The 15,331-nt window shown below is 34.8% G+C and overlaps 1 protein-coding gene across 2 annotated transcripts; it reads left to right on the top strand.

Moving 5' to 3' along the window:
- Window positions 1-8,637: 8,637 nt before the first annotated feature.
- On the top strand, window positions 8,638-14,405 carry LOC131165704 (probable serine/threonine-protein kinase PBL19). Of its 2 annotated transcripts, none has more exons than XM_058123708.1 (6): window positions 8,638-9,017; window positions 9,541-9,938; window positions 11,260-11,520; window positions 12,871-12,993; window positions 13,458-13,997; window positions 14,071-14,405. In XM_058123708.1, the coding sequence occupies exons 2-6, from the start codon at window positions 9,585-9,587 to the stop codon at window positions 14,083-14,085; spliced, it is 1,293 nt and encodes a 430-aa protein (XP_057979691.1). In that variant the 5' UTR covers window positions 8,638-9,017; window positions 9,541-9,584; the 3' UTR covers window positions 14,086-14,405. The 2 variants fall into 2 exon arrangements, with proteins under 2 accessions (XP_057979691.1, XP_057979692.1); XM_058123709.1 differs by having other exon boundaries at window positions 8,679-9,017; window positions 9,524-9,938.
- The last annotated feature ends 926 nt before the right edge of the window (window positions 14,406-15,331 follow it).

Here is a 15,331-nt window from a genome sequence, read left to right as displayed (position 1 = left end):
AATTAATCCCTAAATAATCCCCTTATCCTAATTTTGGGGCTATCCTTACGACGACCCCATGAAAAATTCACGACCTGTAAAGAATCATCCCTAGATTCTTACGGTGTTATCTGATTGTCAATTAGGTTTAGGATTTAAGAAAAATTGAAGTAAGAATGAGAATTTACCTTATCCCAAGGGTTATGTTTATATTACTCTTATGACAAATCTGCTTCAGTAGAAATGTCGATGACGAAAAATGGAGCCCAGCGGTATTCTCTGATTTTTGATCGGCCGAATATCAATCAAGAAATTGAGGAGAGTGGGAGAAAGAGACAGAGGTGACAAGAGAGACTCAGGGGGGGGGGGCTTCAGGAAGCTTTACTTTTATATATATATATATATATATATTATAATAATATATTATATTATATTAATATATTATTATATTATATTAATTAATTCTTTGTTTATTTATTTAATTATTTAATTATTTATTTGAAATCACTCCACTAATCTTGTACAACTATTTTTGGGGTTATTACAAAATGTAACAATCTTAGACCCAACTCTGGTGAGGTATTGTCCGTTTTGGCCAATTGGTCTCACAAGCTTGCCCTATAAAAGGTGCCTCACATTATTGGAGTACAAACCATTCTTATAAGTTTAAGATCTTTTTAATACACATTCGATGTGAGACCATGACACTTTGCTATCAAGAGTCTTGCAAAGCAAGGTAGGGAGCTTCCAAAGAAATTAAGAAAAAATAAATGGATGACAGAGCCACAAATTAAAACAAAGCATGGTAAGTATATAAAAGCTATTAATAGACTTGAAACTCCCTCCACCTAGGTATGCTCAATTGTCAAAACTAGTATGAGAATTTGTCAACTAACCAATCTATAGTTGAATTGTTGGCCTATAGTATATGTTATCTTGTGGAATGATATTCCATTAGCATTAATTTGTATTAGTTATTTAATTTGTTTTTAAGTATGTTAATATAAAATCAATAACTTGTATCGATTTCTTACAACTAATAAATTATGAATGTGTCTTTTCTTGCCTTAGATTAGATATAGACATTGGACGTGTACTAGTTGACTTAAAACAAATTTTCTAACTCACGTGCAACTTGTACTATTACTTTTAACTAGTTTATTTAGAAATATGAATAAAAATCCTTCCCTTCGAGAGTATTGCATGTATAAAGTATCATATTAATAATTAAAGGTATTTTAATTTTTAGGATTATGGTACAAAAACTAATCATTTATAAAAATAATTATAATAATAATTAATGATCATGAAAAGTTAATCACTAATGATTCTATTATTAACAGTGCCAAGAAAATTATTTTTTGTACACTTAGTTAGCACGGGAACGTAGTGCGCACGTATGGACTCACCATAGGGATGAAGATCTATACATACATTATGTTCGATTAAACTCATGAATTCATCAAAGAGTGTGACTTGCATGTGCATGCGTGTGAATTTTGGTTAAAATATTATTAAAACCACGCAAATAGATAGGAATGCTTTGATATTGCAATAAAAAAATTATAAAAATTAAAATGCAAGCAAAAAATAAAAATTGCAAAAGAAATATGCAATATCGTTCTTGATTTATGGATGGTGGTTGAAATTTAACATGTATTATTTGCCTTTCTAATAATATATAATTTGAGATCTCACGTGCAGCTCAAAATATTACTTTCAACTATTTTGCTTAGTGGTATGAATAATTAAAAAACCTTACGTACTTTCATTCCAAAGTAAAAAGGTTGGATTAATATAATTATTCATAAACTTTTTCGAGTAAAAATAGTCATAGTAAAAATAATTTTCGTCATACATATCACACATCAGGTCAAACTATCAAGTTTATGGTACATTAACGAATCTATTATTAAAAAGTTAATAGCTACTATTATTATTAATTAGTATTGGTAGAGATCCTCCTACATGTCTCTATGGCTGATCCCGGTGTTTGCACAGTCAATATCGACGTCCTAGAAAAATGCAAACATAATATAATCAATACTAAATTTAATTAATATATACAAACGAGTTTGACGTTCATCAATCCAATAATTTAGGGTAAAATGATAATTTCACGCATTTACCTTATTTTAAGTTGTGTTTGAAAATATAAACTTAAATTCAAATTTACATGAATTTGAATAAAATTTAATTTACTTATATGTTACATATTAGCGACTTCCATACACCTCATATTCATAGTCCGATTCTAAGGTTTTCCAGATATAAAATTACTAAATAAAACAATCCCAAAGTAAAAATAGAACCTTCTATATAAAGATATAAACAAATCAAGTAAAAAGATTTAATCCCATATGACAAGAGACTCTATGTGGGCCTTTGTTGGGGACTTCATGCTGGCCCATTGTGACCAAAAGCCACATGGCTTTAAACATTCAAAGGTCTCCCATTTGTCCATTACTAAGTTTACCTGCTTTATTCATTGCTCTGTTTTTGATTTCTTGTTTGTGTTGGACTCCAAGTGGGACAGCTACTGCTCTCCATGTCACATGCAAATCCACATGAAGAATTGAAGATGACACAAAGTCAGAAAACCCATCTCTTCAATCCCCACAAAAAGCCAATTTGCCTTTTTCTCCCCTGTTTCCTAATAATCTAAAGACAGGACAAATTGAGCAGAGTATCAAAGTGCAGTGACCTAGGGATGTTGTCTCAGCACACAGGGAAATAGAAAGTTAAGAGGCCCTTGGGAAGACTCAAATGGGGTGGAAGGGCTGCACCAAGGGAAGGGTAATAGATGGGGATGGTTGTACTTTGACCCACTAATCATCAATGTTTAATTTTTGATGAAAAAAACAGAGATATTTTTTAAAATCAAAGAAATATAGAACGAAAAAAGAGAAGAAATCTCTTTTAAAAATTTTTAAAAAGGAGAAAACGCGAAGAAAAAAATTTATAGGGTAAAAGACACTGGCCGCTCTCGGGGTTTAACAAAAAGACAATGACTTCCCTTGAGCTTTCAAAAAGTTTAGGGAAAGATTTCAAGAATTCCAATGACCTCCTTAAGATTTGTCAGAAAGACATAGATCTCTTTTTGTATTTTGTTAGAAGACAAGTTTTTTTTTGGAGAAGATATGTGTCTTTTCGGAAAATTTCTAGGGAGATTTGTGTAATGCCCCGAACCCGTGAGTGGGGGCCTGAGGGGTTATGTGCTCCTTCCACCTATCTCTGATACCACAATCATCATGCACGCAGCAAAAATTAATAATATATCTCAATTAAAATACTAGAGTTCTATACTATACATTCAAAAAGTGTATCTGTTCACTTCATATTACATAACCAGGAATTAAACATAACTTTACATATTTTAGTTCTTACAACCACTCATAGTTACAAAAACTAACCCTGCCCTAGAGCTGCTAAGCTTGATCGCTAGAAGGTCTTAAAAAATTAATAATTCGCTAGAGTGAGACACTTCTCAGTAAGAATGTAATAAATTATTACCAGCGTGTGGCTATCATGAGTTTTAGTGTATACAAAATATAACCATTTGTTATTCAACAACAACTGAGAAGACACATGCAGACTATATTCACACATACATAATCATTCATAAGCGAGAGTTCTTGAGGATTTTCGAGATTACAAGTTCATAACATGTAACGCCTCTTTGCTTTTATACCGTTTGTAACTTTACCCTTTTAATTTGGGTGTGACTATAACTGATACTTATCAGGGCACTCACCTTACTTAGTAAGCTCTCGGGCGAAGAGTCTTACCTCGCCATAATCATTAATACATTTTAATTCCCATACATGTACTCACACACATTCAACATTAATCATACCACAGAATCTGCATACACATACACCACAACACATCCACATTTACAATACATTTAATTCACATCCATACAAGATACTGCACAAGTACTTCACTTTCCATGGCTCTCAGGGCATCCCTCCCCATCGTTCCCAGCACGTACTTCACAACAGACATCCATTGTTACACTTTCACAGTGACATATTCATAGTAAATCAGTAAAACGAACTCCTCAGGTCTGCCAACGTTTTACCCCCCTTTATATAAATGACATGTAACGTCCCTCATTAAAATATAACAAAATAAATCAAATGGTCAACCCGAACCCGTGGGTAACGGGGACTCCTATCATACACAGCGAAAAATCTAAGCAGCAGTAAACATAAAAATCCAAACATCTATCCATAAAACATAATACCAGAGCCTTTTTTTTTTGTTTATAACATTATAATACTGTACTCTTGTACATATCTATATACATCAAAATATCTCTAGGGTCACACAAAATAACTCTAACCCTAGTACAAAAATCTTACCCTCCTTACGGGGTAATCTTTCTAACTCAACGACGGCCCTAACCCGTCGGTCTCTCAGAGGCTCCTAAAAAATTTAATAATGATGGGGGTGAGACACTTCTCAGTAAGAGAAAGTAAACTAAATACAGTTGTGTGGCAACATGAATATTTAAAGTGCTTATACATATACAGTACAATTCATAACTCTGGAAATAATCATAATATCATACTGGATAATCATGTAATTTCATATTCGTTAATAAATCATAACATACATAAACATCTGTTATAACTCGTAATACTAAAAATCAACTCAGGATGAATAGCTAGCTAATGTCATGTATTACCCCCCATGACGGGTTGTGCAACCCGAAGGTGGGACCCGACAATGGCTAGTCGACCACTGCCGAATCAACTATGTCTGTAAGTACGATGGGCCCGCCGCACCCTAATCCGGACTGCCAGGTGGACGTCTACACTCTACTGAAAGCCTCATCGACTATCCATCTCCCATCCCCTCGTGGGACAGTAGCACTAATAAGGCCTCGTGCCAAAATCAACCCATAGCTACGGTACCGAGCTCCTAGTCTGAACTAAACTAACATCCTGGTTGCAATAACATATAATACATGAATATACGTAACATCAACACGGCCTCATGTCGAAAACATAGATACGGCCTCGCGCTGAAATCATACGTATGGCCTCGTGCCAAAATCATAGTAAATATATATATATGGCCTCGCGCCAATAACATAAATACGGCCTCGTGCCGATAACATAATAAATACGACCTCGCGCCGATAGCATAATAAATACGGTCTCGCGCTGATAACATCAATAAATACGACCTCGCGCCAAAAACATCAATACGGCCTCGTGCCGAAACGTTTCAGGTATTTACATTCTAAAAAAAAATTACTCTTTTATCATATATTCGTCAAACTCAATATAGCATAACTCGTCTTTCCAAAATACTTGAAAATGTATTTTACACGTAAAAGCATACATATCATATCTCATTTCACGTAAAATAATATTCATGTCACACATGCTCTGTTAAAAGTCATACTTCATATTCTAAAATCGTGCTTTTCTATCGTCTCATACATACATATACGTTTCATCGTAATAATAGTATTTCCCAAACGTACATTTCATCTATAATATACAGGTATATCATATGCTTTTCTAAAAATAAATTTATTCATAATCAATAATATTTTGCATGAAAATGAACTGCTTTAGTTTACTCCCTTACCTGGCTACTGAGAAAGCCCCCCTAAAATCTTAGCTTGACCCCTGTAAGATTTCCTACTCAATATCCTGAAACTCAAAACTCTCAGTACTAAACATCAGTATTTTCATGCGTACATCAATTTCTATAATTATCACAAAATCTAATTTGACTTAAAAAGTCTTACCTCAACTTTGGGATGATTTCCAACTTCGTTTTCCCGACGATCCGCTCTGGCAAACTTGCAGGGAACTTTGCCAGTAGCATCGTGGTAGCCTCAGATCTTTGATCTAGCGTAAAACTAGTCCAAAATTGAAGAGAGAGAGTGAGAGAGCCGAAGAGGAGAGAGAGAGGAAACTTAAAAATGAATTTAAAATCGGATTTTTCATATTTATAGGCGGCGGAACTCGTTGACGAGCCCGATCTTCGTCGACAAGTTCTTCATAAATTTCGTTGACGAGACCCTATATTCATCGACAAAATTCAGGCTGCCTCAGAACCCTTCTTGGTATTTTCTCGTCGATGAAGTCCTGTGTTTGTCGACGAATTCTATTAAGCCTTCGTCGACGAATCCCTGTGTTCGTCTCGTCGACGAAGCTTGGCAGCTTCCTTCTTTATTTTATTTGTTTCCATTCCCTTTACTTTTCCTTTCTTTATTATTTAAATTTCATTTAAAAATTCGGGTTGTTACATGACAATATAATGAACTCCTCAAGTCTGCCAACGTTATATTGTGAAATACCCGAATAACCACACAAAACAAATCACCTAAACATATCAATTCATTTACCACAGTAATCACAACCAGTTTATTATAAAGAGTTAATCTCATGCCACACGATTTAAGCATTAAACCATAATTTAATAAACTGAGATGGTCGACCCTACTCACTTTGATCCTTTATAAAATATGTATAACGATTCAAAACCAATAATTTATTCCAATTAGAACATTCAAAAAATCCATTTCTATAACCCTATGTTCATATACTTTAGTTTAATCGGTTAGTTTTGGAAATGACAGTCGTTTTCATAACCCTAAGCTCAAATACTCCTTTTTAAAGCGAATAGGTTTAGAAACAAAAGTGGTATATATATATATAAAAACCTATATACTCCATTTTAACCGGTATAATTTACAAAAGAACTAACATAATTTATTCCTCTTACCTATTTTCCCGAAAACGACCCGAAATGAATGGGAAAGCAAAACCCCGACTTTCAGAAACTCGTCGCAGAAACTGTTTCGATAACCCGGCAAAGAAGAGAAAGGCATTCGGAGGGAGAGAGCGGATCCCAGGAAGCCTTGGGAGAGAGAGAGAATCGAGCCCTAGGTTTTAGAGAGAGAAAGTTGAGTTTTTATGAAAAAAAAAATGAACTAAAGCCTATTTATAGGCGAGCTGCCCTGCAGGAAACAGTCGACAGTTTTTCTGGGCTTGACTAAACCATCAATGGTTTGGTACTTAAAATGCTCTCGATTGTTGAAACTGTCGACGGTTTTCTGAGATGGCCTCAAACCGTCGACGGTTTGATCCTGTACCAAACCATCTCCATTCCTTTTTCTTTCTTTTCCTTCCCTTTTATTTATTTCCTTTATTTTTCTTGGTTCAGGTCTCTACAGTTTGTGTCATTTTTGAAACCTAAAAAGAGAGGTATGTGACATTTTTGAAATTTCAAAAGAGGTTTTTATTTTTTTTATCAAACCTTATGGGAGATGAATGCCTTTTGCCCAAAAATATTATGACAATAGTGAAAATTGTCACTTTCACAGAAAATATGAAAAGAGCATTCATTTAAAATAACAAATTATAAAAGTAAAAAAATCAAAAACCTGTTCTCATTCCAAAATAATGATAAAGTCAACTTAGTTTGAAAATTAAAAAGAAATTAACTTAAATTACTATTATTATGACTAATTGTTAATTTTTCTATCTCCTCCTAATTTACCATTGCTCATCATCTCTTTCTATCTAATTCCACTAATATTGTGTTGTTGAATTAAATTCATCATGATCTTTGACGTACCATCTATTACTCTATTATTGTCATGACTATCATTAATAAAACTAATCATTCAGTAATTTAATAAGATTACTTTCATATAAAATTAATAAGTGTGTGAAGCTTATGCTATTTAATAATTTATTCATAAATATGACTTATTAATTAGCCGCAAAGGGAATTTGTGAATGCATAGAATCTAGTACAGATGTCGAGCTCTATTTTGCATATTAATTATGAACTGATCAATATATTTATGACATACATATTCTAATTCATTTTAAAAATAATTCAATTTTGGAGTTTTTTTTTTATTTGAATCAAATAGTTTAAATGACCATTCAAAGCTCTTGCTTTGTGTTTTATTAATGAGTCATTTTAATATGCTTTTTGATCCATTTGTTTAGATAGATAATATATTTTTGAGATACTAATGATCCTACATTCCGTATAGCAATCAATGTCTAAGGGCATAGATAGCCTTAATAGGGATTTGATAAATGAAAGTATGTATACCGTACGAGATAGAGTTAGGGGCGAAAAGGTTAGAAATTATAGAAAGAAAAGTATGTATACCGATCCTTAACTGAAAATAAATAAATATAAAACAAACTATAAGAAGCCAAACTTAATTTCATATCTTAATAAACATTTGAATATAAATCATGAGTGTTATTTTATCTCGAGTGAAAATTATATTCTATTAAAATATACTATTTTTTTAGTAAAAAAATTATTTTCAATGATCATAATCATATGTTACATTTAATGCATCATGTCAAATAAATTATTTGATTATGTTTTTTTTTTTTTGGTGTAAGGATAAAGAATACAAACAAATAAAAAATAGGCAGAAAGAGAGCAAAATTAGCTATGGAAAAACTGAACACCCCCAACTCATGAAACTAAAATGGTTCTGCCAGCTTCATCTACCTTCTTTCATTTACTCCAAACATTTAAAATGTGACATTTTGTATGAAAATTTCACAAGACATTCTGCAATTTTTATTTTTTATTTTTTATCAAAGAAAGAGATTGCGGAGTATAACAGAAACCGTGCAGATTTAAAAGAGTGTTGCAGAGAATGCTAATCCCCTGTCTCTCTCACAGAGACAGACGAGAGAGAGAGAGAGAGAGAGTCTAATTGAACAGCAGAAGCTTCCAGATGAAATGGAATTGGAGGTGCTTAGAAGAGTTCACGTCGCGCAATATTAGCTTAAAAAACAAGTCCTTTGGTTTTTAATATTCAATCCCAAAGGGGCAGTTAATAACTTAATAGTCCATACCTGACTAACCCAGGCCCGCCAAACAAAACCAAGCGCAGCGAGTGTTCAGAGAAAAGAAGAAAAACAAAGAAAGAAAGATTTTCTTCTTTCAGTCCTCCCTAATTTCGCTGAGCAAGAACAAGTTGAGGTACCAAATCATGTGAAAGTTTGCCCAACCGCGCAGTAAAGGTATGTGTACTGTTCATCGCCGTCGTCATCCTGCTTTTAGCTTCCCTCTTTTCTCTGTTGCGCTTTTTCATTTTACTTGCTTTGCTTGTTTCCTCAACTGGGTTTTGTTGATTTTCATTCTTTTATTGCTTTCCCATCTGGGTTTGCAGCAATTTTGAACTTGTTTGCCTCGTTTCCTCATCTGAGTTTTCTCGATTTTCATTCTTCTATTGCTTTTCCTATATGGGGTTGCTGCAAATGTGGACTTTTTTTTTTGCCTTTTGCAACCGAAACCCATTTGGGCAATGATCTTTCTTTCTTATTTCTACCTGTTTGCTTTTCTGTTTGGCGACTTGGGTTATCTCTGATTTTGTTTTTCCATTTGTTTTCATACCGGGGATACTTTACTCGCCTCTTCTTCCTCCTCTTTGATTTCTCTGTTTCACACATCTGGGTTCTCATTTGTTTTGGATAATTTTGCCTAACGTTCTTCCTCTTAACATGGATTGGTTCTAATGTCAACTCAGTTGCAATTCTTCACCAGGTGGGTCACGGCTGAATCTCCAAAGCTGCTGTTGATTTTGAACAATGAAGTGTTTCTCCTACTTCAGGGATAAAATCAGAAGCAGGGAACAAAGATCAGCCCCGGAACTGAAAGGCCTTAACAAAGCAGATAGTTCGCCAACGGGAGATGGGGTGATCAAATCTTCATTTTCGGCAACTTCTCCGCGTAGTATCCCGGAACTCTATGAAGAGAAGGCTCACAATTTGCGAGTCTTCATCTTCTCAGATCTCAGAAATGCTACTAACAATTTCAGTAGGCTGCTTAAGATTGGGGAAGGCGGATTTGGGTGTGTGTATAAGGGTTTAATCAAGCCCGCGAATGGGCAGGGTGAACATATTGTTGTTGCCATTAAAAAGCTTAACAAGGATGGCTTTCAGGTATTGGTTATGAGGATTTTCTTATGAGCTTATTTGTTGGGGAATATAATTGCAAAATGTTGATGTGAAGTGTATGAGATATAGTTTGTTGAGTAATTCTCAATAAGATTTGGAACAGAAATTTTTTGACACAATTTAGAATTATATTCATTTATTCTGGTTAGAATATGATGAACTTTTTGTTTTTCCCATTTCTATAATCTTGAAGTTTTGGGATAATCTTTTGTCTGATCAGTCATTTAAAATGCATGAACTTAAAATTGTCTATCAGTCATTTAATGGATGATCTCAAGATTACCTGAACAGTCATTTAATGCATGATCTCTGCATTTTATACTAATGATTAGTGTAGATTTTCATTGTTCATTTCAATGGTAGTAATTTTTATGTGCAAAATTCATGCTTTACCTTGGCAAGGAAGGTGAAGTTGAGCTCCCATGATCAATTTCTTTTGTTCCTATAGTGATTTCAGCTATTATGAGCATGTTTTTCTTTTTGCAAAATTTGGCTGCAGTCTTTGTCTAGCCTTAACCAACCTTGTGCGTGACCATGGATATTTCATTTTGAAGCATTCTTTCACCAGATCTCACTGTTTCTCTTACAAATGAAGCAAACACATTGTTTCTTGAAAGCTGTCTTTCTGACCTCTAGCTTTTGTTATTTTGAAAAGCGTATTGATCTGCTTCAGCCACTGGATCTCCTTAAGCTTACTGGTGTGGCTTCCCACGGACTTTCTGGCTTTTAGAAATTAACAAGCATAATGGACTAAAGTTATAAAAGTTGTCTGCTTGATGAATAGCATATTGATGTATTTCTGACTCTGGATCACCTCATAAACACCTGGGCTTTGCGCAAATGAACAAAAATGGGCCATGGAACCAACTGAAATTATTTTGTTGTTTTGATGAATTTTGTGTTGCTTGGTTCTCTTTTTGAGTTGTAGTTTGCTTGTTCTAATGAAAAATAGCATCTTGAAATGGCTATTATTGACATTGGATGAACAATTGATTGTTATTGTGATGTTGATACGCCAAAATATATTCAGATACTAGATGGATAGCATGTGTACCAAACCTAGTTCCTAAAATGGACTCATACAGGATGCATTCACCTATGTGCATCAAACAATGACTACTAGTATTTAGAATTTTCATTTTGTCTAGTCCAAACTAATCAGTGAAGTTGATAAGTTCCTTGCTATGCTAGTATGCTAAGTCTTGTTACTAGTTTATGCAAGTATACAAATCCTTTTCTTAATATTGTTAGGCTATTGTTCCTGAATTACTAATCTTTACCTTGTAATCCTTTGTTTGTCGTGCAGGGTCATAAACAATGGATAGCAGAAGTACAATTTCTTGGTGTTGTAGAGCATCCAAACCTTGTCAAACTTATTGGATACTGTGCTGTAGATGGAGAAAGAGGGATCCAGCGGCTACTCGTCTATGAGTTCATGCCCAACAAAAGTTTAGAAGATCATCTTTTCAATAAAGCATACCCTCCTCTTTCTTGGCAAACAAGATTGCAAATAGTACTTGGAGCAGCTCAGGGATTGGCTTATCTGCATGAAGAGTTGGAAGTCCAGGTTCTTTTTTTAGAATTTTCAATTGATATTATTTGAGTTTCAGGTTCCATTCTTAACTAATTTATGTTGATATTATTTGAATTTTCTTTATTTTAGCAGTTTGAACTCTAGTTGAATAGTCATGTTTTACTTCTATATGGACCCCAAAGTATGCATTGTTATGGATTAGGAGCCTTCTAGACTCAACTGGAAAAAATTTTACATTTCTTTTCTTGTTTATAGCAGTTAAAGACAGAAATCAGTCTATAAGACTGTCTATATTATGGAATAGATGTAAATGACAACAACAAAACAAGAAGTAGTGGATTAGCATAAGTACAAAATAGGCTCATTTGATTCCCTATAAAAACAAATGGACATTAATTCAGTGATCACATGCCTTGCTTTGGGGAAGAGAGGAAAAGGGGGGAGGTTGGGTGGGTGGAAGATTGGAGTTGGTTATTTTATATATTAGGATTTTCTCTTATATCTGTTACTCTTTCAAATGATATGATCTCGTTGATAAGAAGACATGTTTACGATCCAATTGTGGAAACAATCAATTACAAAATTATCATCAAGCTGGGTTCTGAAGGACGAGGGGCGTAACATCAGGTTCTCATTCTAGATATGTAACTTTTGAGGTTTCTTTTGTTTGGAAACATAGTTGCTTTAATGAAATTTTATCGTATGCGTGAAGTTGGATATTGCTTTCCCTGAAAGATCAGGAGGATCCTTTCCTTCAAGATACTGCAAAACTGGTTTATTTTTAGAGCTATCATCAAAATTGAGGACTTTAAGATCATGAACATGATTGCTGCTTGATGATTTTGTGTTAAACATCAGCGAAGCAGTCAAAATTTGTGAGATCATGTTGAAACTAGAAAGTTACTGAAAGCAATATTGATATCAAAATTTGAAATTTTTATGTTGTTTTTAGGTCCATGATAAGAGGGAACCTCAGCCATTATCTAACAACGCATGCTTATTTGAACTGTTATGACACTTGCTGCCTTATTGTAAATTTTAGCAATTCATTTGAAATATACAATATGACACTATTTGAAATATGTATCATGATCGCCTGTCAAGAAATATAATTTAACATTCCTTGGGATTTGGCCCTTTGATATTTAGTCAATGGATATATTCTTTACTGATCAATTTTCACTCTTCATTATTTCAGCACCTCTGTGTCAGTCAGAGGGTGTGTGCGTGTTGTGTTGTGTTGTTGTGTTTTTTTTTTTTGGGTGGGATGTGTATTGTTGGCATTACCTTTTAGACTGAAGTTGCATTTTTTAAACATTGTTGTCCCGATTCAAATCACCTTTATTTGTTGACTTTTTCCTTTTTCATTTGCTAACATTGAAGGTGATATATCGAGATTTCAAATCATCAAATGTGCTCTTGGATAAAGATTTCGAGCCAAAGCTTTCAGATTTTGGTCTTGCTAGGGAGGGGCCGACAGCTGGAAATACTCATGTTTCAACAGCGGTAAGTTTAGAGTGCACTTGTGTCTCCTTTGTTACTTGTAGGTTGCATGAGGGCCTACTGCAATTTTTACCCTTAGATGTGTAGGAAACACATACTACATGAACCTTGATCATACCAGGACCAGTGAGTTCCCCTTACTTCGTTTTAACCCTTCAAGATAGTGGTTTTTTTTTTTTTTTGAATTAATTGGAAATAGATCAGGAAATTTCAAGGATGAATTTGAGTTGCGGAAAGTGATGCATGTAAAAGAAACATATATTGTCAATAAATGTTTGAATTCAACAAACTTCTAAGGAATTCAAAGTAACTAAAGAAATAAATTATGAAACTCATGAAACATTTGCAAATCATGGGATGCAAAGTGGGGTAATTCATGCATGGTGAAAAAGACGTGGGATAATTTGCAATATCTAAATCAAAGGGAGACTCTTGCATTGGCTATGAGAATTTGTCCTTGTGATCAGGTTGTCGGGACACGTGGGTATGCTGCCCCAGATTACATTGAAACAGGCCATCTAACAACCAAGAGTGATGTGTGGAGTTTTGGTGTGGTACTGTATGAGATCCTTACAGGAAGACGGTCATTGGAAAGAAACCGACAGAGGACAGAGCAGAAACTTTTGGATTGGGTAAAACAATTCCCTGCTGAGAGCAGTAAATTCAGCATGATAATGGACCCGCGACTTGAAAACCAATATCGTACAAGTGCTGCTCGAAAAGTTGCTAAGGTAGCAGACAGTTGTCTATTGAAGAGTGCAAAAGATCGGCCAAAGATGAGTCAAGTAGTAGAAAATTTGAAGCAGATAATCCAAGCTTCAGACGAGGGAAGCTCTTCGAAGAAAATTTTCGAGACTTTTAAAGATGACCCAGATGTCTCAGATAAGAAGCCAAACCAAACAGAAGTCTCAGAATCCTCAAAGAGACGGATGGCCCATCTGGCTAGACTAAGCGAGCATGTAGACGGGATCAGTAAAAGAGGACTTATCATTATGCAGAGGGCTAAGGTTATTTAATGGTGCTTTTGCTGGAAAACTGCATTTTCATCTATTGCAAGGGTCTAATCTCTTTTGTTTTCAGGTCGTTGTTAATTAGTTGAAGAGCAGGACAGTGAGTGAAAACTATAAGTGAGCGAACTGGGGCGAATGATGAGATCGGTAGCCGCAAGTGGTGGGAAATTTTTCTGTAGAAATCAATAAGTTGTATACTGCCTTTTGACAAGGTACATGACAATAACTGTCCTGAGATCCTTGCCTTGTTTTTTTGGCCCATGTAAATGTGATTTGAGGAGATAGTAAGTTGTAGGCTTTGTATGGGTCCTTGTTTAGTAGCTTGTTCAGTACAAACGAGATGTAGGAACACTTTTGAAATGTCAACAATTATATATACTCCTGCTGGTTCAGAAATTTACTGAAGAGGATGAGGAGAAAGTGTTGATATGGGTTTCCTCGAATTCATTTTTGCTAAAATGTTGAACAAAAAAGAATTGGTTCTCTCTCTCTCTCTCTGCATGTAAGTGCAGACTAAATATGATATGAGGCTCGCGTTAAAAACCCACAAGGCTCCTGTGAGATCTTATTAATTTAAATGACGAATGGTAGTTTTCTTTTAATGTAAAGCAGTTGATGATCATTCACATGCACAAGTTTGGCTGCCCATGCTAGCCTACCAATAATGTTGACTTAAAAAACAAACAGCATTTATGTATTGCGCATTCATAAATGGCCAGGTAAAGAACAACTTAAGTTCATTAATTAGCGGACCAAGAGAAAAATTTAAAGTTTGGCATTAAGACATTTTTTTAGTTGAGAAATTTTTTTTTACTTTTTATTTCTTGTATTTAATTATCGCTAAGTTGCCTTTTTTCTATGAAAAAAATTGAAAACATAGATCAGATTGCATTCATTTGTTGAAAATGATAAATTACCTATTACTGTAGTATTTACAGGGGGATGCACGTAACACCAATTCTTGAATGAGGCATGATATACTATTAGAGATAGAGAGTAAAAGGTGATGGTGCATGAAGGTGATGCGTGGTGGTGATGGTGATAGTCATGGCAGGTGGAAGCAGCACTGATGATAACTTTCGCAGGTGGACGTACAGTTGCAACAGTAAATGCAAAGGCAAAGGTTAGTGGTAGCAGTGGTGGAAATGGGCAGGAGCGGAGGTGGTGACGGTGGCGGTACATGTTAACAGACAATGGTAGTGAATGGTAGTGACAGGCCGGTGATGGTAATGTTGGTGTTGGTAGCAGTAGTACTGGCGGAGGGTGATGCAGCGATAGAAATGGAAGGAGATGGTGGTGGTAGCAGTGGTAGCAGTGCAGACAGTGGTGGT

This window comes from Malania oleifera, chromosome 10 (genome assembly GCF_029873635.1).
Source record: "Malania oleifera isolate guangnan ecotype guangnan chromosome 10, ASM2987363v1, whole genome shotgun sequence".
NCBI classification, from domain to species: domain Eukaryota; kingdom Viridiplantae; phylum Streptophyta; class Magnoliopsida; order Santalales; family Ximeniaceae; genus Malania; species Malania oleifera.
The sequence above is the reverse complement of the archived record's forward strand: the minus strand, read 5'-3'. Positions and strand labels throughout refer to the sequence as shown.